This window comes from Macaca nemestrina, chromosome 7, assembly GCF_043159975.1.
Source record: "Macaca nemestrina isolate mMacNem1 chromosome 7, mMacNem.hap1, whole genome shotgun sequence".
In the NCBI taxonomy this organism is placed as follows: Eukaryota; Metazoa; Chordata; class Mammalia; order Primates; family Cercopithecidae; genus Macaca; species Macaca nemestrina.
Window position 1 is genome coordinate 107,830,498 of NC_092131.1, and position 22,747 is coordinate 107,853,244.

The following is a 22,747-nucleotide window of genomic DNA, read 5'->3' on the forward strand; positions in this document are numbered from 1 at the left end:
TGCCTGATATTGGACCTTAATGTGGGAATATTTTCCCTGAGAGATTCCCATCTACCATTCCCTCCTGAGCTCTTAACATCTCATGAGGCTCCTCTTCACTCCCTTGTGCTTGGATCATACAAACACCAAGATTAAATCAACGAGGATCATATCAACTAGGGGAGAGACAAAGGCAAAGGGGGAACAAGGGTTGTGACCTGGCAGCACTGCTTACAGATGAGAAGTTGCAGGAGGGCAAAGGGAGGGTTCTGACAATATTAATCCAGGAGCACAGTAGATGAGAAATACTAATATTAATATTAATAGAGTATATATTGCTTATATTGTCCCCAGAGCTCTGCAAGCTCTAATGGATGTCATCCTCATCAGGTGATGGGGACATTTCCAAGGAAGAGGATCTTATCAATCATTCAGGGAGTAATTACTGAACACCTGCTATGTGCATAGGACTTGCTCAGAATGGTGCAAGAGAGAGAAAGGCAACTGATGAACTTCCCAGTGTTGAGTATGAAAGGATGGCCTTGGGGTCCTCACTGAGGATGAAGGGACTTTGATCTGAGAGTAAGCTGGCAGAGCAGCATGTAAGAAGTTTTTTTGTTTGTTTGTTTGTTTGTTTGATGGAACCTTGTTTTGTTGCCCAGGTTGGAGTGCAGTGGAGTGATCTCAGCTCACTGCAACCTCTGCCTCCTTGGTTCAAGTGATTCTCCTGTCTCAGCCTCCCAAGTAGCTGGGATTGCAGGCACCCACCCCCATGCTCAACTAATTTTTTTTTTTTTTTTGTATCTTTAGGAGAGATGGGGTTTCACCATCTTGGCTAGGCTGGCCTCAAACTCCTGACCTCAAGTGATCCGCCCACCTTGGCCTCCCAAAATGCTGAAATTACAGGTGTGACCCACTGTGCCCAGCCAATGTAAGAAGTTTTGTCTTGGATGTTGTACACTTACCCCCTCCTACCACCACCCTATGCTTGGCAGTGGAAGGGTTTGCCCCCTCTCTGTGTCTTCCATGGAAGATTAGTGCAATAGCTCTCCTGCCTTGTAAGACTGGGGGTGGAAAAGGTCTAGCTTCATGGGAAATGGGCCTGGGGCTTCGTTGATTCATATGAGATCCTCCTGTTGGTACCATCCGAGGCTGCATTAATAGAAGTAGCGCATCCATATGAAGAGAAGAGAGAGGGCAAGTCCTGAGCTCCTCAGTCCTGGTTGACCTCATCTGGAAGGTTGGGTTGAGCTCTGGCATCACAGTGGTGTACCATGTATCTACTAGGTCACACACAGGGGACTGTGGCATGTTTGGTGACAGGCATTGAAACTTATTAATCTTATGAGAAATAGATAACAGCTGAGGAAAAGAATATTTATCAACAATGGAATGGGTATCCTGCAATGCCTTGTTAAGGCTGAACCATGAAAAAGGAACTAGTCTTCTTCTGTGTCTCTAGGGGCCAATATGACTAGTGGGCAGAAGTTACAGAGCCACACCTTCTATCTCAGTCATCTTGACATCTGGATCAAGGCTCACATCCTTACCCATGTCAAGATTGGGAGGGAGAGGGGCTGTCAAAGGATGGAAACTCCTTTTCAATCCTAGAATTCTAAGCTTTTACTGATCTCTCAGGAAAGTCTGGAAATTGCTAACTAGACAAAGGCAATACACAAATTTATTTATTTATTTATTTATTTATTTATTTATTTGAGATGGAGTCTTGCTCTGTTGCTCAGGCTGGAGTGCAGTGGTGTGATCTAGGCTCACTGCAACTTCCACCTCCTAGGTTCCAGCAATTCTCCTGCCTCAGCCTCTCAAGTAGCTGGAACTACAGGCACATGCCACCACGCCCAGCTAATTTTTTATTAGTAGTAGAGATGGGGTTTCACCATGTTGGCCAGGCTGGTCGAACTCCTAACCTCAGGTGATCTGCCCACCTTGACCTCCTAAAGCACTGGGATTACAGGCATGAGCCACTGCGTCCAGCCATAAATTTATTTTTTAAATGCATGCAGAGCTAAAAATATTCATTTGTTTGAGTAGCAATCGTTGGCAGAAGTGGGTATTTTGCCTCTTAGAACAATAAAAAAGTGTTTCACAGTCTACACCTGACTTTATATAGTCAACATTATAGGTACCCCCAAAAGCCTAAAATTAACAACTCCCAAAACCAAGGAAGCAACATGGAACTCCACTGTTTCTGGTTTCTCAGCCAATGCACCAGACAGCAACCCAGGGATTCTCAGTAAGACCTTCTACCCCCAAAAAGAGGTCCAAAACAAATAAAAAGAAAAACAACCCAAAACACAAGGGCAAAAAAAAGATGTCCCCTCTTCACCGCCTGGGCTCAAATGAGGGACTTCACTGGATGATGCCACCGTGAAGTCATCTTTGTTAGAATAAGGGTCTATCAAGTTGAATAATGAAAACAGTATACATCGAAAAAAGAATTCAAATAAGGGTCTAAATCACATACAACTGGTGACTTGGGTAACGGGGGATTAGGAGAAAATGAAGCGAGTGAAGGAGAGGGATTGTGTTGGGAAATTTCTACCTTATTTACTAATGCAACAAACATGTATAAAATGCCTGCTCTGAAATATACCATGTAGTAGGACTAGAGATATTGAGACAGACGACCCAGCTTTCACACCAAGAGCTTATAGTTCAGTAAGGAATGCTGACAGGTAATCGGTTCCATGACATCCATGCCTGGGTGCTATGGGAGGTCAGGGAAAGAAGGGAGGGGAGAGGGGCAGTGGTGACCCCTCACATTCTAAGAAAACAGGTTCTGTAGCTCATACCAGAAACAGCTGCTTGACCTAGCCATTGATGGAAGCAATGTGAGTCTGATGAGGTCTTCGAGTATGGTCTTACCTCCACAGTGATGAAAACCTCCTCCAAGTGATTTGCAAAGTTTTCCATCTGGATTATCTGCTTTTCCAATTTATACATGTTTTTGTGAATTTCATCCTATCCAACAGAGGATCACAAAGAAGGTATTAATGTTATATCTTCTCTCGCTCTTGTAGAAGGCATTTTATTTTATTTTATTTTATTTTATTTTATTTTATTTTTTTTGAGACAGAGTCTCGCTCTGTCGCCCAGGCTGGAGTGCAGTGGTCGGATCTCAGCTCACTGCAAGCTCCGCCTCCCGGGTTTATGCCATTCTCCTGCCTCAGCCTCCCGAGTAGCTGGGACTACAGGCGCCCGCCACCTCGCCCGGCTAGTTTTTTGTATTTTTTAGTAGAGACAGGGTTTCACCGTGTTAGCCAGGATGGTCTCGATCTCCTGACCTCGTGATCCGCCCGTTTTGGCCTCCCAAAGTGCTAGGATTACAGGCTTGAGCCACCGCGCCCGGCCCTAGAAGGCATTTTAGATGTATTTCCTGCATATGTACTTGAGATACCAAAGCAATGTCAAGACAGAGAAGAACCAAGGAGACCTATTTACCTTGGCACTTTCCAGTGCTTCATTGAGTGGGATCACTTCATGCTCCTTATGTTCATCAAAAACCTTCTGAAAAGCTCTTATTGGAGTCTTACAAGTGACACAGAAGACATCAGCAGCTTCTTCTTCATCCTCTTCCTCGGGGATGACATAGCATTCATACTCCTCGCTGGCACGGCCGTGTGTGTACCTATAGGCTTCCCGCAAGTCCTGGCACTGGCCTGCCGAGCCCCACCCTCCGAAGCCGAGGTCCTCAGCCTCCACTGTCTCTCCACTAGGTCTCCAGTCTCTCTGCTCCCTGGCTGGGTCTCTCCTCTTCATCACATAAGGAGGATATTCTGAAACCCCTGTTCTGGGCATGTTTTCATCAACAAACTCATCCCTTAATTCATGATCATCTTCAAGTCCATATAAGTGGACAAGTTCATCCACTTCCTCTTGAAGGTCTCTTTGAGCCTTACCATCCCCTGCTCCTCTTGACTCATTGGCCATTTCAGCTTGGACTACTTCTTTCCTCATCCTAGTATTCTCTTCTGGAAAGAGCTGCAGTCTGTCTTCAGAGTCATGCAGGTCCATGTGGTAAAAGTGGAAATCCTTGGGAGTAGACCTGTCCAGCCCCAATTCCTGCCCTGATTCCTCCTCCACTGTAACTCTGGAAGTCCTCAGAAGCACCTTTATATAAGAAAGATCCTTCCTGGACACTTAATAGTGAATATCTGGGCCCTGGAACACAAAAGGAGGAGGAAAATCAGTTCTGGAAAAGGGCATTGCAGCAGATGATCATTAGATTGGGCTCTACTCATACAAAACTTTAAAAAATTATCTGTGTAGCTCAGTTGTGGTTTCACTTTGAACCATCTGTAAAAAAAATTTGTTTTCTATGGGAGGATGGGCTTTGTAAGGTTAAAAGAGACAAAAGAAATTACAAAACAAATGTCTAATAGGTATGTCTGACAAAATACTTCCCTTCTTATACATTAAAAAAAAAACTTAAAAGGCAAAATAGTGGGAAGCATGTCAGGCAATTATTATTATTATTATTATTATTGTTATTAATTTATTTTTGAGATGGAGTCTCACTCCATCGCACAGGCTGGAGTGCAGTGGTGTGATCTCGGCTGACTGCAGCCTCTGCCTCCAGGGTGCAAGCAATTCTTGTGCCTCAACCTCCCAAGTAGCTGGGATTACAGGTATGTGCCACCACACCCAGCTAACTTTTGTATTTTTGGTAGAGATGGGTTTTCACCATGTTGGAACTCCCGACCTCAGGTTATCCACCCACCTCAGCCTCCCAAAGTCCTGGGATTACAGGCGTGAACCACTGTGCCCAGTCTATTATTTTGAAATTGTATTAATTAATTGAAAAAGTGGCATCTTAATAGATGAATGTGCACAGACAATTCACAAAACAATTACTTTTGTATATGATAGCATCTGCACAAAAACATTTGGAAAAAAAACTGTACTTAAAAGTAACAGAACAGGCCTGGCATGGTGGCTCATGCCTGTAATCCCAGTATTTTGGGAGGCTGAGGCGAATGGATTGCTTGAGCTCAAGAGTTCGAGATCATCCTGGGCAATATGGCAAGACCCTGTCTCTACCAAAAATACAAAAAAAAAAAAAAAAAAAAAAAAGCCAGGCATAGTGGTGTGCACCTGTCGTCCCAGCTGCTTGGGAGGCTGAGGTGGGAGGATCACTTGAGCGGGGGGGTGTGGAGGTTGCAGTGAACCTAAATCACACCACTGCACTCCAGCCTGGGTGACAGAGCAAGACCCTGTCTCAAAAAAAAAAAAAAAAAAAGGGACAGAACAAATAAGTAGAGGCTGTTTTGCCTTTTCAGTTAGAAAATATTTAAAAATGTCAAAAGTGATAACCCCAGCTGGATAAGGCGACAGTGAAGTGAGCACTCTCATATGCTGCCGGCTGGAATGTAAACTGGCCCCATTTTTCTGAAGAGCAAGCTTGGCAACCCGGGTCAGGAACCTTAAAAATGTTCACACTCTCAGCTGGGTGTGGTGACTCGTGCCTATAATCCCAGCACTTTGGGAGGGTGAGGCAGGAGGATTGCTTGAGGCCAGGAGTTTGAGACCAGCCTAGGCAACATAGTGAAACCCCATGTCTACAAAAAATTTAAGAATTTGCCAGGTGTGGTGGTGCGTGTCTGTAGTTCCAGCTACTTGGGAGGCTGAAGCAGTGAGCCATGATTGCGCCAATGTACTCCAGCCTGGGCGACAGAGCAAGACTCTGTCTAAAAAAAAAAAAAATTGTGTTCATACATACAACTCTCTAGCCTGTCCACACTCTCTCTAACCTAGTAATCCTATTCTGGAACCTTGAGGAAAAATCCCAAATACAAAGAAAAAAATTATTTTATGTAAAAATGTCCACTACAGAATTGTTTTAAGTAGCAAAAACTGTTTTTTGGGGAAAGGTTTAATGATTAAGAGAAGGGCTAAGTAAGCTCGGGTATGTATACTACCTAGACTACAAAACAGCCTTCAAAATGTTTATGGAGAGCGAATGGTAACTTGGAAAAAGATATACAATATGATGTTAAGCAAAACAAACAGAACACCCATTATATGTAGAATATGATGTCCACTATTTTAATGAAGTACATAAAGTCTAGAAGGATATAATAATAACAATAGTAGTAGTAAATACAATATTAGTAATAGCTACTACTTCTTGAACACTTATTGTATGCCTTTTCTGTGTTAGGCAGTTTATATATACATTATTCTCACATCGACCCTACGTGGCAGGTACTACTATCATCCCCATTTTGTAGATGAGTCAACTGTGTCTCAGGGAGGGTATCTTGTGCAAGGCCACACAGTTAGTATATTGTTGAACTGGGATTTGAGCCTTAATCGGTGTGGCAGTTATGCAACTGTGCTTCACAGATATCCAACTACAGGGAGTGTAATTGACTGGAGGTTTCAGTTGCCCCCTGAAGTTCATTGCTGCCTAGGAAGCTTGCCACAAACATCTGCCATCCAGTGACAAGCACAGCCAGGGATTCTAAGGCAGATCCATTTCTGGTTGATACAAAACTCCTCTGAGCCCTTCTCTAGTTCCAGTTACTCAGGAGGCTGAGATGGGAAGATCACTTGAGCCCAGGAGTTCAAGACCAGCCTGGGCAACATAGCAAACAGAAGGCTGGTCGCCTGTAATCCCAGCACTTTCGGAGGCGGGCGGATCATGAGGTCAGGAGTTTGAGACCAGCCTGACCAACGTGGTGAAACCCAGTCTCTACTAAAAACACAAAAAATTAGCCAGTCATGGTGGCAGGTGCCTGTAATCCCAGCTACTTGGGAGGCTGAGGCAGAAGAATTGCTTGAACCAGGGAGGCGGAGGTTGCAGTGAGCCGTGACTGCACCACTGCACTCCAGCCTGGATAATAGAGCGAGACTCCGTCTCAAACAACGACAACAACAACAACAACAACAACACACTTCTCTGATGGCCAGGGGAGTTGGCTGGAGGATTCCCTGACAGCCTCACCAAGGCTTTCTTAGACTGCATGGTAGTCTAGGATACTTGCCTGAATCTTCACTGAACCTTCCCTCTTCCTCTCCTTCAGCCAGGGTCAGACTTGCATCATGGTCTGGCAGTTCTCCCAGCCTTTCCTAGCTGCCTCCCCATTTTATCGCTCACATAGGTGTTTCATCTAATAAAATTCTTTTGCATATTGTTCCTGCTTCTTGGAGAACCAGATTAACACAGTCTGTTGGACTCCAAAGTCCATGCTTTCTTTCTGGCACAGAGCTGCCATTTGTGTGTGTGTGTGTGTGTGTGTGTGTGTGTGTGTGTGTGTGTTTGAGATGGAGTCTCGCTCTGTTGCCCAGGCTGGAGTGCAGTTGCGCGATCTCTGCTCACTTCGCCTTCCGAGTTCATGCCATTCTCCTGCCTCAGCCTCCTGAGTAGCTGGGACTGCAGGCACCCGCCACCATGCCCAGCTAATTTTTTTTTTTGTATTTTTAGTAGAGACAGGGTTTCACCATGTTAGCCAGGAGGGTCTCGATCTCCTGACCTCATGATCCGCCTGCCTCGGACTCCCAAAGTACTGGGATTACAGGCGTGAGCCACTGCACCCAGCCCATTGTGTTTTATTAATTCTTGTTTGTAACAGTTTTATTGAGGCATAATTCATATACCATACAATTCACCTGCTAAAAGATCTCATAGAGGGCGAATCAGAATTAGTATCAGGCTTTAATATTGAATACGCTGCAGGCCCATTCGCCCTGTTCTTCATAGCCGAATACACAAATATCATCATAATAAACGCCCTAACAACCACAATTTTCCTAGGCACATTCTACCCCATCCACTTACCAGGACTATTCACAACATGCTTTACCATCAAAACACTATTCCTAACTTCCAAAGTGTATAATGTAGTGGTTTTTAGTATACTCACACATATATGTGGTGATCACCACAGTCAATTTCACAGCATATATTTTTAAATTTAAAAAAATTTTTTGAGGCCGGGCGCGGTGGCTCAAGCCTGTAATCCCAGCACTTTGGGAGGCCGAGACGGGCGGATCACAAGGTCAGGAGATCGAGACCATCCTGGCTAACATGGTGAAACCCCGTCTCTACTAAAAATACAAAAAACTAGCTGGGCGAGGTGGCGGGCGCCTGTAGTCCCAGCTACTCCGGAGGCTGAGGCAGGAGAATGGCGTGAACCCGGGAGGCGGAGCTTGCAGTGAGCTGAGATCCGACCACTGCACTCCAGCCTGGGCGACAGAGCGAGACTCCGTCTCAAAAAAAAAAAAAAAAAAAAAAATTTTTGAGACATGGTCTCCCTCTGTCACCCAGGCTGGAATGCAGTGGCACCATCTTGGCTCACTGCAACCTCTGCCTCCTGGGCTCAGGGGATCCTCCCACCTCAGCCTCCCAAGTAGCTGGGACTACAGGCACGTGCTGCCATGCCTGGCTAACTTTTGAATTGTTTTTTTTTAGAGACAGGGTCATGCCATGTTGCCCAGGATGGTCTTGAACTCCTGAGTTCAAGGGATCCTCCCACCTCAGCCTCCCAAAATGCTGGGATTACAGGAGTGAGCCACTGTGCCCGGCCGTAATTTTAGAGCATTTTTATCATCTCAAAAAGAAGCACTGTACCCTTTAGCTATCACCACCAGCATTCCCCCATCTCTCCTATCCCTAAGCAACAACTAATCTACTTTCTGTCTCTATTGATTTTCCTGTTTGGACATTTCCTATAAATGGAATAATATAGTATATGATCTTTTGTAACTGCTTCTCTCACTGAGCATACTGTTTTCAAGGTTCATCCATGTCGTAGCATGTATCAGTATTTCATTCCCTTTTTAGCACTGGAAAAATATTCCGTTGTATGGATATACCATATTTTGTTTGTCCATGCATCAGTTGATTCAGGTGGTTTCCCATTTCATTTGGGTTGTTTCTACCTTTTGGCTATTTTAAATAATGCTGCTAAAGACATTTGTGTACAAGTTTTTGTGTGAATATGTTTTCATCTCTTGTAGGTATATACCTAGGAGTGAGTAAACACCTCAGAGTGCAATCACTGGGTCAAATGGTAACTTATGTTTAACTTTCTGAAAAACCACCAAACTATTTTCCAAATTGTCTATACCATTTTACATTCCTGCCAGCAGTGTAGGAAAGCTCTGATTTCTCCACATTCTTGTCAGCACTTGTTCTTATCTGACTGTTTGATTACAGTCATCCTAGTGGTTATGAAATGGTATCTCATTGTGGTTTTGATTTGCATGTCCCTGATGAATAATGATGTCAGTTATCTTTCATATATTTATTGGCCATTTGTATACCTGCTTTGAAGAAACACCTCTCTGAATCTTTTGCCCATCTTTAAATTGGGTTATTTGCCTTTTTGTTATTGAGCTCTAAGAGTTCTTTATGTATTCTGGATTCTAGTCCACTGTCAGGTATGTACATTACAAATATTTTTCTTCTATTCGGTGAGGTGTCCTTTTATTTTCTTGATGATGCCCCTTGAAGCACAAACGTTTTTAATTTTGATGAAGTCTAGTTTATCTATTTTTTGTTGTTGTTGCTGCTTGTGCTTTTGATGTCATGTCTAATAATCCATTGCCAAATTTGGGATAAATCCCACTTGGTCATAATGTTTAATATTTTTCTTTTTTGTTATTGTTTTTAGGAGGGATTACAGGCATTAGCCACTGTGTCTGGCCTAAGTTTTTGTTATATGTGACTAGATTCAGTTTGCTAGCATTTTGCTGAGGGATTTTGAGTTCATATTCCTAACAAATACTGGCTTGTAGTTTTGGTGTTTTTTCTTGTGATATCTTTCTCTGGTTTTGGTATCAGGGTAATATGTTTCATAGAATGAGTTGAGAAGTGTTCCTGTTCTTCTATTTTTTGGAACAGTATGTAAAGAATTGTTATTAATGCTTCTCTCAACATTTGGCAGAATTCATCAGTGAAGCCACCTGGTCCTAGGCTTTTCTTCGTGGGTGATGTATTATTATTACTATTATTATTAATTTTTTTTTGAGACAGGGTCTTACTCTGTCACCCAGGCTGGAGTGCAGTGGCACAATCTCAGCTAACTGCAACCTCCACCTCCCAGGTCCACGTGATTTTCCTGCCTCAGCATCCCAGGTAGCTGGGATTACAGGCACCTGCCACCACACCTGGCTAATTTTTGTATTTTTAGTAGAGACGGGGTTTCACCATGTTGGCCAGGCTGGGTTTTTTTTTTTTTTTCCACATCAAGAAATAACTTTGTCCAAAAGGAATTCAAATGGAAGATATATTTAGCATCAATTCATGTAACTTATACATGTATTGTCAAGTATGACATCCATAAAAGCACAAAACAGTTTCTCACACGTTCCACCGAACTTCTGGCTTACTTTATGTGTCACTTCCATGACTACCAACCACACATAGAGAGACTAGGAGATACTTAGTGAAGACGGCTTTCCAGGAAGTTTACAAAATAAGAAAGGAAAGGTATGTCAAAGTATAGCACAAGTAGCAACGGGGCCCTGAATTCACTTTGGAAAAAGCTAGTTTTTTAATTATTAATTTAATCTCTTTACTTAGGCCTATTTAGATTGCCTATTTCTTCCTTGGTCTGTTTTGGGACTTTGTGTCTTTCTAGGAAATGTCTATTTCATTTAAATTATCTAATTTATTCTAATACAGTTGTTCATGGTATTTCTTTTCAATCTTTTTTATTTCTGTATGCTTGGTAGTAATGCCCCTTTTTCATTTCTGATTCTAGTAATTTGAGTTTTCTCTCATTTTCTCTTGGTCAAACCTCTGACTAGAGGTTTGCCAATTTTGCTGATTACTTCAAATAATCTGCTTTGGTTTCTTTAATTTTCCCTATTGTTTTTCTATTATTTATTTCATTAATTTCTACTCTAATACTTATTATTTCCTTCCTCTGCTTGTTTTGTTAGTTTGCTCTTCTTTTTCCAGCTTTTAAATGTATTGATTTGAGATCTTTCTTCTTGTTAAATATAGGCATTTATGGCTATAAATTTTCCTCTAATCACTGCTTTTGCTGTACCCCACAAGTTTTCATGTTATCTTCATGTCTATTCATCTCAAAGTATTTTCTAACTTCCATTTTGATTTCTTCTTTGACCCATTGGTTATTGAGGAACGTGTTGTTTAATTTCCACATATTTGTGAGTTTTCCAACTTTCTTTGTGTTGATTTCTATTTGCATTCCATTGCGACAAGAAAACATATTTTGTATTATTTCTATCCTTTTAAATGTATTGAGGTTTGTTTTATGGGCTAGTATATGGTCTATCTTAGAGAACGTTCCATAGGCATTTGGGAAGAATGTGTATTCTGCTTCTGCTATTGTTGAGTAGAGTGTTATATAGATGTCTGTTAGGTCCATTTGGTTTACAGTATTATTTAAGTCTTCTATTTCCTTGTTGATCTTCTGCTTAGTCATTCTACCCATTATTGAAAGCAGAGTATTGAAGTCTTCAACTATTATTGTTAGAGTTTCCATTTCTACCTTCATTTATGTCAGTTTTTGTTTGACATATTTTGGTACTCTGTAGTTAGGTGCATATCTATATATAATTGTCATATCTTTCTGATGGATTGGCTCTTTTCTAATGATAGCATATCCCTCTTTATCTCTAGTAACACTTTTTTGTTTTAAATCCATTTTTTTCTGATGTCAGTACAGCCCCTCTAGCTTTCCTGTGGTTGCTGTTTACATGATTTATCTTTTTCTATCCTTTTAGTTTCAATCTATTTGTATTTTTGAATCTAAAAATACAAATCTTGTAGACAACATAGAGTTGGCTATATTGTTATTAATTTTTTATTGATTCATTATGACAAGCTTCCTAAGAATTTCTAAATTACAACACTTTTTTGGAGGAGCTCAAGCTATGATGTTTTTTTTCCGTATAACAAAATGGCATTTCCTATGAAATAATATAACACGCCCCCAAAGAAAATCCTCCCCAGAACCTGATAATGAACATTCCAATTCTCAGCTTCCTAGTGGGATAATAAATCGGAGGTTAGAAGAAGATTATCATCTACAAGTCTGTCAGAACTAAATATAGGCATTTACGGCTATATTAGAGGAAGACAGTTCATTCTAAAGGAGTATTAGGCCAGGCGCAGTGGCTCATGCCTGTAATCCCAGCACTTTAGGAGGCTGAGGTGGGCAGATCGTTTGAGCTCAGGAGTTTGAGACCAGCCTGGGCAATATGGTGAAACTCCATCTCTACGAAAAATACAAAAAAATTAGCCAGGTATGGTGGCACATGCCTGTAATCCCAGCTACTCAGGAGGCTGAGGCAGGAGGGTCTCTTGAGCCCAAAAGACGGAGATTGCAGTTAGCTGAGATTGCACTCCTTCACTTCAGCCTGGGTAATGGTAACTCCATCTCAAAAAAAAAAAAAGTGTTAGATGATAGGAGAGTTATGATAGGAAAGTAATTATGAAGAGGACACTAAAGGATACTCTAAGACCGAGAGAAAAACTCTAACACAGGATAAACTTCACAGGGTGTTCAAATGTCATAGAAGAAGTTTTGATTTCTTTTTCTTTTTCTTTTTCTTTTTCTGAGACAGAGTTTTGCTCTTGTTGCCCAAGTGGGAGTGCAGTGGTGCGATCTCTGCTCACTGCAACCTCCGCCTTCCGGTTTCAAGCGATTTTCCTGCCTCAGCCTCCCGCGTAGCTGGGATTACAGGCTCCCACAACCACGCCCAGCTAATTTTTGTATTTTTTAGTAGAGACAAGGTTTCACCATGTTGGCCAGGCTGGTCTCAAACTCCTGACTTCATGATCCACCTGCCTCGGCCTCCCAAAGTGCTGGGATTACAGGCGTGAGCCACCAGGCCCAGGAGAAGTTGTGATTTCAACCCACATCATGGCAAACAGAATTGTCCTGGCCAGAGCTGGTCCCCAGTGGCTGTACAAGCAAGAAAAACATATGGAAACACAGGTGAACCAAGGTTGGCTGGCAGGTGAGCCGAAGAAGTTGGTAGCATTGCTGTGGGCATAAGACATACTGAAGGACCAAGGGAAAGTGGTCACCAGGCCTCATGAGAGACCCTGAGCCACAATCACCCAGACGAACTGTTCTCAGGTTCTTGACCATCAGAAACCATTCAAGAGAATAAATATTTGTTGTTTTAAGCTGCCAAGTTTTGAAATAATTTGTTATGTCACAATAGATGACTAATTCATTGTCCCAGACTAAAAATAAACTTTCCACCTAGCTTTCTCTGCTAGCTGTTATTCTCTTTCTCCCCTTTTCCTTTTTTTTTTTTTTTTTTTGAGATGGAGTCTCGCTCTGCCACCCAGGCTGGAGTGAGTGGCGCGATCTCGGCTCACTGCAAGGTCCGCCTCCCGGGTTCACGCCATTCTCCTGCCTCAGCCTCCCCAGTAGCTGGGACTATAGGCGCCCGCCACCACGCCCAGCTAATTTTTTTTTTTTTTGTATTTTTAGTAGAGACAGGGTTTCACTGTGTTAGCCAGCATGGTCTCGATCTCCTGACCTCATGATCCGCCCACCTTAGCCTCCCAAAGTGCTGGGATTACAGGCATGAGCCACCACGCCTGGCCTTCTCCCCTTTTCCTATCCAGACTCCATCAAAGGGTGGCATTCCCACCATCACTGTTCAGGCTACGGAATCTGTATGTGAAGACTTTCCAAGGGGTACATGGGTATAGATAGCTTCAGGAGGATCAGCTCCCAGATGCTCAACTTCATTTTTAATCTTTCCCAGAGCTGCTCTGCCTGGGAAGAAGCCAGCATTTGAGGCTTCATGTAGATTCTTTTTTCACAATAGTCCTTCTTCTCTTTATTACAAAAGTAAAACTATACCTCTCACTTGTCCTGAATATTTCATTGCACTGTAAGATTTCATTGCTTGGGAATTAAACAACAACAACAACAACAACAACAACAAAACCCAAAAACCTCCAGGGGATTAAATGGAAGGACAATTTGAAGTATTGCTATCAATGGTGGAGGGTGAGTGACATTAATGAATGCATAAGAAAAAATTTGTTTTCAAGCTGAGTGGTTTCCAGTTCTTTGCTTTCAGTAAAGTTGAAGGAAGATCTAATCAAATTGTCAGCTAATATATGATTAAAAATAGTTTTTCATGATAGATCACTATGTACTTTTTGACACACATCGCAGAAAGAGTTAAAAAATATGAGTGACACTGCTATAATAAAACACTTTCATTTCCATCAATGTTTGATTATGTAGCTGAGCAAGGTTGCTCAGTGCTTACATCAACAAACTGAAAGCAGAAAGACAATTGACCCTAATTCCTGTTGCAGTCTAAAACATGTAATTTTCATCAACGGATACACAAATCGACTTTTTTTAAAAAGCTCCATCTACCTCATTAAGAGATGCATTTCCATTTTATTTTTCATGTAATAATTATTGGCCGGGCGCGCTGGCTCATGCCTGTAATCCCAGCACTTTGGGAGGCCAAGGCGGGCAGATCACAAGGTCAGGAGATCGAGACCATCCTGGCTAACATGGTGAAACCCAGTCTCTACTAAAAATACAAAGTTAGGAGGGTGTGGTGGCGGCACCTGTAGTCCCAGCTACTCAGGAGGCTGAGGCAGGAGAATGGCGTGAACCCGGGAGGCGGAGCTTGCAGTGAGCGGAGATCGCGCCACTGCACTCCAGCCTGGGCGACAGAGCGAGACTCCATCTCAAAATAAATAAATAAATAAATAAATAATTATTATTATTTACTGAAATTTTTAATATATTTATGTTATTTTGCTTACATGTGACTAAAAGCTGTATTGGTAACTTCATCCAAAAGAAAAAAAGAGTTTACTATTCAGAGATGTATGGTTCCAGGAGAATAAGAGGAAATCTTTTTTTTTTTTTTGAGATGGAGTCTGGCTCTGTCGCCCAGGCTGGAGTGCAGTGGCCGGATCTCAGCTCACTGCAAGCTCCGCCTCCCGGGTTTACACCATTCTCCTGCCTCAGCCTCCGGAGTAGCTGGGACTACAGGCGCCCGCCACCTCGCCCGGCTAGTTTTTTTGTATTTTTTAGTAGAGACGGGGTTTCACCGTGTTCGCCAAGATGGTCTCGATCTCCTGACCTCGTGATCCGCCCGTCTCGGCCTCCCAAAGTGCTGGGATTACAGGCTTGAGCCACCGTGCCCGGCCAAGAGGAAATCTTAAATCTCAAGTTATACATGTGTATTTTTATAGAGAAGTATCATAGATGACCAACAAAAGACTTTCCAAGAACAGAAAAATATTACAGGTCAGGTACAGTGGCTGACACCTGTTATCCAAGCACTTTGGGAGGCAAAGGTGGGAGGACCTCTTGAGGTTAGGAGTTCGAGACCAGCCTGGACAACACTAAGAAACCTCACCTCTATTAAAAAAAACAAAAACAAAAACAAAAAACTAGCCCAGCGTGGTGGTGTGTGCCTGCAGTCCTAGCTACTCGGAATGCTAAGGTGGGAGGATCACTTTAGCTTGGAAGATTGAGACTGCAGTGAACTATTATCTTGCCACTGCACTCCAGCCTGGGTGACAGAGCAAGACCCTGTTGGAAGAAAGAAAGGAAGAAAGGAAGAAAATTCATGTTTTAAGTGCACAATTCAATGATTTTTAGTAAATTCCCCAAATTGTGCAGCCATCATCACAATCCAGTTCCCAATGCCTACCCCCATTAAAAAATTGTGGTAAACTTAATGCCTTTTTAAAATTTTTTTAATTTTTTAATTTTTTATTTTTATTTTATTTTTTTTTGAGACGGAGTCTCGCTGTGTCGCCCAGGCTGGAGTGCAGTGACCGGATCTCGGCTCACTGCAAGCTCTGCCTCCCGGGTTTACGCCATTCTCCTGCCTCAGCCTTCCAAGTAGCTGGGACTACAGGCGCCTGCCACCTCACCCGGCTAGTTTTTTGTATTTTTTAGTAGAGACGGGGTTTCACTGAGTTAGCCAGGCTGGTCTCAATCTCCTGACCTTGTGATCCGCCCATCTCGGCCTCCCAAAGTGCTGGGATTACAGGCTTGAGCCACCGCGCCCGGCTGCCTTTTTTTTTTTTTTTAAACCAATATTATTAAGCTATTTTAACATGACATATATATAATGTTTTGAGAAAAATAAGATAAGCAAAATATTTTAAGATATAGTTTAGCACTGTTTTTTCCTTATCCATCACTTTTATGATCCAGTTTTCCTTAACTTCCATTTATGTGATCAGAGTTAGCAGCCAGCTGTTTGTCTTCCCTATTTGTTCCACAGCTGTACACAGAAAACAGAAATCAACAAGTTCAGCAGCTTCCCCTGTCCGCTCTATTTATCTTTCTGCAGTGATGGACTGTCACTTCTGCTGATAGACTGTCCTTTTAATAGCCACTTCCCAAACTATGTTTTTAAAAAGGCATTAAGTTTTATTTCCACTATCTCCACTGTTTTTTTCGTTGTTGTTGTTGTTGTTTGTTTGTTTGTTTTTTGAGACAGGGTCTTGCTCTGTTGCCCAGATTGGAGTGCAGTGGTGCAATCTCAGCTCACTGCTGCTTTGACCTCCTGGGCTGAAGCAATCCTCCCACCTCAGCCTCCCGAGCAGATAGGATCACAGGCACAGACCACCATGCCTGGCTAATTTTTGTAATTTTTGTAGAGACGGGGTCTCACTATGTTGCCCAGGCTGGTCTCAAACTCTTGCTTAAGCAATCCTCCTGCCTTGGTCTCCCAAAATATTGGGATTACAGGTGTGAGCCAATGTGCCTGGCCTATCTCCGCTTTTGATAGCCCTTTTAATGTAACATTTTCTGATGGCCTGTGAAATCCATGGACCCTGTCTGGTGCTCTCCTGTCTGCTCCATCCATTCAATCCTATTGACCCTTCTGTCTCCCCCGGCTCAGCTGGAATTTCCCCTAGGCCACTGATTGCTGAAATCTCTGCCAAGTTCCTCCCCTTGGCTGCTGTTTATATGGGGGCATCCCCTCAACCTCCATTCTAGGCCCTCTTCCCACTCTCTACTTGCTCTAGGTGATCTCGTCCAGTCTCACAGCTTCTACGTCCCTGTCTCTTCTGAGGGCTCCAAATCCATGTCTCTGGCCCTAACCTGTGCCCCATGCAGAGGCAGAGGCTCAGAGGCACAGCTGCTGTCTTGAGCAGCCCCCTCCAGCAGCCCCCTCACACTCAGCCCCGCCGGAAGGAGCTCATTGCCTCTGTCTTTCCCCAACTCACCATGTGGTGTGATGTCACCTCCATGGTAGCCCCTGCGTGCTGCCTGTTAGAGGGGTGTCCTCCCTCCAGCCCTGTCAGAACTCCTCCCCTCAACAAGGTTTCTCAAACTTTCCTGCTCACACGTCACCTTGAGGATCTGGTTAAATGTAGAGTCAGAAAGTCTAGAGTGAGGTCTGGAAAACTGCATTTCTAAATCTCTAAGTGGTGCCTATTCTGCTGGTCTACCTTCTAAGGTAGGAGATGCCTGGATGCCCAGCTGGCCCCTGAGAGGTTGGGACAGTCCTCCAGAAAACCCACCTTCTTCAGCCTCTCTACACTCTGGCCATGAAAGTCTGTGATGTCCTGAACTGCCTGCCTGCCCTTCCCTCTGCCCTCCCTGGACATTCCTGCTGTAAGCCTCCAGTTTCATCCCTCTTCCTCAGCTTTTATTTGTGGAAGCCAAGTTACCCATGGCCTGAGGAAGAAGAACTCTGTCCTGCGTCCTAGGCTGGTCAGAGATGCCACCTTGCCGTTATGGCCTGGACCTCCTCCTTCCTTCCTGGGGACAACCAGCCAGGCTCGGCTCACTGCCTCCCCCGGTGCCCTCCAAGTTTTGTCCTGTGAGCACAGGAAAAGGCTAGGAGTAGTGATGAGGAGAGCAGAGGTGCCAACACAGTTCTACCTCTGGCCCATTTAGGAAGGATTTGAGACAGGGAGGCTAGTTAGCTTCCTATGTTAAGATGATCTGGAGGAAAAGGATAAAAGCCCTTCAGTCGGCCCTGCGCAGTGGCTCACACCTGTAATCTCAGCACTTTAGGAGGCTGAGGTGGGCGGATCCCCTGAGGTCAGGAGTTCAAGACCAGCCTGGCTAGTATGATGAAACCCCGTCTCTACTAGAAATACAAAAATTAGCTGGGCGTGGTGGTGGGAGCCTGGAATCCCAGCTACTCGGCAGGCTGAGGCATGAGAATCGCTTGAACCTGGGAGGCGAAGGTTGCAGTGATCCAAGATCACGCTACTGCACTCCAGCTTGGGGGATAGAGTGAGACTCTGTCTCAAAAAAAAAATAAAAATAAAAATAAAAATAATAAAAGCCCCTCAGTCAAGCTCTTGCTTATCTAACTCCCAGCCAATCAGTAACAAAAGACCCAAGAAGCTATAACCGCTATAACCATAAGCTCCTATTTCGGGGGTTTAGGGACTTCCCTGGAGCCCCAAATGTGCAGTTAGATTTAAACTCCAACCTGTAGTTACCCCTTCTTCATTTTAATGCTGAAAATCACACCTGGGGTGGCGATTTAAAATGCTAATGTTACATATAATGTATGAAGAAGCATGTTGAGCCACTGTGCAAGCACTAGAAAAACCCTTCTACACATGCCCCGATGTAACCCTTCCCTATAGAAAGACTTTATAAAACTAACCCACACACTACTTTCCTCAAGGGGCAGCCCATTCTTTTCTTCTTCAGTGCCGGCTTCCTTGTGCACAAGCTAAAATAAACTTTTTCTTTGCTGCTGTGTCTGGTGATCTCTCTTGATTTCTATCCTGGGAGATTACAAGAACCCAGGATGCTGGTAACATTTTGATCCAAGAATAGGAGGTTCTGGATCCCAGTGATGGAACTGTGTCCTGCTCTTAACCTGGAAGGGCCCTTAGCCACTTCAACTGGGGCTCTGTACCAAATATCACTCCCCCAGTTAATCATGGCTACATTCCGCCTTGGAAATCCCTCACATTTTCCTCCATGCGCTCACCCTGGCTTTCTGACAAGACAAAAACACAAGAATCAACCAGCCTTCTCTGATGGTAGAGGGTTTGGGGAGGTGGGATGTGGAAGTGTCACTACATGGACTCAGCCCTGGTGAGCCCCTGGGGACCTTCTCTCTTCTCCTCTTCACTCTGAAGTGTCCATGGGTTGCTGTTTTTCTAGGTACTCTATCAGCACCACACAGAGAAGTCGACTTCCAGCAGTCATTAGGTGAAAAAGATGCTGCTATCCTAACCCAATGCTATGTATGTTATTGGTTTCAGAGATCTGGATCCTCATAAGGAAACCTTGCTCCTGAGACTCTAAGACTTGGGAACATCGCTCTTGGAGTTCTCCCCCTCTCCAGTGCTCCAAAACTCTTCACATGGAAGACAGTGGTAAATATCACTTCGGTAACACCTGCTGAGGCTGAGATACCATGACCACGCAGGATTAAGGCACACAGTGCACCACCTCCACCAGGTCTTGGTCCATGCCACCTGGGACCACAAACAGGATCAGGTCCACCGCCTAGATGGAGAGAAGGATGAGTGGAGGTAGGTTTCCAGAGGCAGCATTGCAAAGCCAGTGGTTTCTAGGCACCAGGGCCAGTGTTTTGCCTCCAGAGCATCTATGATTTATGAAGACTCCAGAATTGGGTTTTCTTTATGGAGAGGTTACTACTAAGAAACCTGTCCACCATTAGGCCCTGGCTGGGGCAGTCCTGGTTCATCCTCACTAATGCAGCCTGTACACAGAGCTGGAGAAGTATGGCTTCGAGTGAACTAGGGCACAACTTTTTCTCACACTGAATCTGCGTCCCAGCAAAATCAGCACTCAGCGATACCGGCAAGCATCCCGCTCCATACATACCAGACCCAAGGGATTGCTAGCTCCTCCTGGGTATCATGCACATTGCCCGCACTTTAGCCCATAGGGTTTCCCTCTGATGGTTCACAAGGTCAAAGTTCCCTTCCAGCTACGGAAACACCACTTTGCCTCCTCTCTCATCCTGAATCCCTTATTGTAGTGGATGATTCTCAACAAAGCAATCAGAGCCTTCTACCCTAAGAGGCTCTGAATCCTGCCTTCACACTCCTGTATGTCGGATTGCCCAGCTAATCAGAATTACACACATTGCATGGAAATAATATCTTACCATTAACAGCTGGGTTGAGCTCTTACTTGACATCATGGGGGAGAAAGAGGAAGAGAATGAAGCTAAGCACAAGCATCTCCAGAAATAGAACCTGAGAGGATGGGAGGGTCATGCTTCTTCCCCAGGGGCCTCTTATCAGCCAGCAACAGCAGCAGCAGGTCTCCCAAGCTTAGAAGCAGTTCCTCGTCTCTACTCCACTGGGACTCCTTTTTGCTGCCTCTGCTCCTGGGGCGTTATAGATTCTACCTGGTCACGGCAGAGTTAGATGTCCTGGAGCCAGTGTGTTATGGGGCAACATGGAATGACCTGGAAAGTCTGCACCCATGCAGAGGACATCTGGAGAAGCCCTAGGTCCTTCTGTGACCCTGGCTAACCTTACCACATGCATGGTCTGTGGTGTTGGGCATCATTCATTGCCCCAGCTCTGAATGTTCATGGGGTTGGTGAGGTGTGAATTCAAGAGAACGGGACCGGGCTAGGCGCTGGGGGTACAATGGATGAGACACAGTTCCTGGTCTCAAGGAGGCTCCAGACAAGTGAATAAGGGATTATTATCCCATGTGGGGCTATGCACAGCTTCTCAGAGATGCCACTTTCCCTCTTTCCTGGACCCCAGAGTACTTCTCCTTCCTAAAGCACAGATTTTAGGAGGGCCAAAATCCCACTATTTCCCTCTGAGGCTCGAAATCTTGCTTGAAACCCTCCTGTCTCTACAGTCTGCTGACTGTGTGCACCATGGTTCTTCCTCAGGGGTGTCCCTGCCCAGGATAACAGCACAACTCATACAGCATACATTGCTTTGCTCAGGCAGAAGTGGTACATCTGCATGTCCTACATTCTGAGGGCTCCATTACTGGCAACTACCAACTCTCCTGGGCACCAGGGACCCCCTGCCCCATGCCATAGCTCTATACTCCCCAAGCAGCCCCACCTTCCCTAGCGGTCACTCCCTGTTCCTTCTGGCCGCTCTCAGGGTCTTCCATGTGAGACTCATCCTAGGCCCTGGCTCAGGCTGTCCTGCCTGCTGAGAGCTCCCCACTCTTCCCTGCCTCACCACTGCTTCTTAAACCCCTACTCATCCAACATGGCCCTCCATGAAGGCCACTTGCATTGCTACCATCCATGAATGAGAGCATGACACCCACCCCCTCCAGCACCAAACCAAACCAGAAGCTCATCTTTGACACCCCCAATCTAATGAATAATCAATTCATGCTGATTTTGACTCTACTTCTTGAATCTCTAGGTAATATCCCTTTTCCTGTCCCTCCTCCCCGCTCCCCAAGACCACTGCCTTCTGGATTTAGACAGTCCTGTGTTTGCATTGTTTCTGCCACATCCTGGAAGTATGACTTCAGGAAAAACATCTCTCTAGGCCTCACTTTAATGGACTATAAAACAGCTCTATTAACACTGTGTACCTCGTAAGGTTGGCATTTAGACGAAATAACATAATGTACTTTATACATAATACATGGCTTAAAGTAAGTCCTCAATAAGTGTTAGCTGCTGTTATTGCTATTGTTCTTACTATAATTACCATTATTCATACCTTAGTATCTCCCACCTGGGCTACAAGCCTTCTACCTGGTCACTCATAGAGAGTGACCACAGCAGTGTGGAATCATCCGTGGCCACTGTGGGAATATTTGTCCCTTGAAAACAGCTGATGATGAAAGAAGGCACCAAAGCAGAACGGCCTCATAACCATGCACAGACATCTGCTATGAGATTATTCCTCTCCCTATAGCAAGAGTTTCCAAGGGGCCCAGGCAGAGATGTGGTATTCTAGGGATGGAGGTCCCTTGGAGAGCATCTAATTCAATTTCCTGATTTTATTCAGCAGGTCATGGATGTTTAAAAAAAATCCTGATTTTAGGATGGCAAAACTGAGTTCTTGTGAGGATAAAGGGCTTGCTTATAGCCAATTTTCTTTTACAAAAACTTATCTGGGCTACTCTGTATTTAGCCCTGTGCTTGAATCCAAGCTTTTCACCTGACACACAACCAGTCAGGTGAAGAGCTTGGATTCAAACCCAGGTTTCCACTAAATCACACCATCTCCAGACAGAGGAGCAGTTCACTAAAAATAATGCTTACATTCCCATGTGCTACCCAAAGGGAAATAGCCAGGATTCTGTATGACCAATAAATCATCATGAGAAATTCTTTCAACCAGAAGCTGGAATGTGAAACACCAAGTTGAACTGTCAGAAAGACACAAGCAAGAAGACTGGAAAACACTTAGTACAAATACAAATAAGAATAAATGCTTTCAGGTTGGCACTTGCCCTTTGAACACATAACACAAACTGGTCTCAACACAAACTTGCTCAGTGTCAGAGTAGGAATTTTGCAACACACCCTACAGTTAACACTCACTTTTGCCTCAACACCTAGACTCTTAACAGAATCAGGATTTGGGGAGAAAGGAAGGTTGACAATAAATTGTCATTTTATAAATGGTGAAACTAAAGCTTAGAGAAGTAAAGTAATAAGTCACAGTTCATTATGAATGTCTTTGCTGGATACCCTTTCCTCTATGCCATTATGCCATAGGGAAGCAGTTAAAAAAAATTAAAAAGATGTTTACCTAAGGCTTATATGGGAGGTGTATCCCTGTGCATTACTTAGAAAAGTCCCCCCAGAATGTTTTTTTTTTTTCTTTTTTAGAGACAGGGTCTCGCTATGTTGC

General features: G+C 44.0%; 2 protein-coding genes across 2 annotated transcripts in view; one reads left to right on the forward strand and one right to left on the reverse strand.

Annotated features, from left to right (window-relative positions):
• The window catches only part of LOC105497481 (WASP homolog associated with actin, golgi membranes and microtubules), an 88,927-nt gene that overhangs the window by 34,620 nt on the left and 31,560 nt on the right, over positions 1–22,747 (forward strand). The window contains exons 5-6 of the transcript XR_011625268.1: positions 790–910; positions 19,178–19,450. The gene's annotated coding sequence lies outside the window, so the exon portion shown is untranslated. The remainder of the gene's footprint in view (positions 1–789; positions 911–19,177; positions 19,451–22,747) is intronic.
• The window catches only part of LOC105497479 (fibronectin type III and SPRY domain containing 2), a 50,818-nt gene that overhangs the window by 26,774 nt on the left and 1,297 nt on the right, over positions 1–22,747 (reverse strand). The window contains exons 2-3 of the mRNA XM_071099318.1: positions 3,439–4,158; positions 2,863–2,958 (exon numbers count right to left, since the gene is read on the reverse strand). Coding sequence (XP_070955419.1) covers positions 2,863–2,958; positions 3,439–4,011 — 669 coding nt within the window. The 5' untranslated portion in view covers positions 4,012–4,158. The remainder of the gene's footprint in view (positions 1–2,862; positions 2,959–3,438; positions 4,159–22,747) is intronic.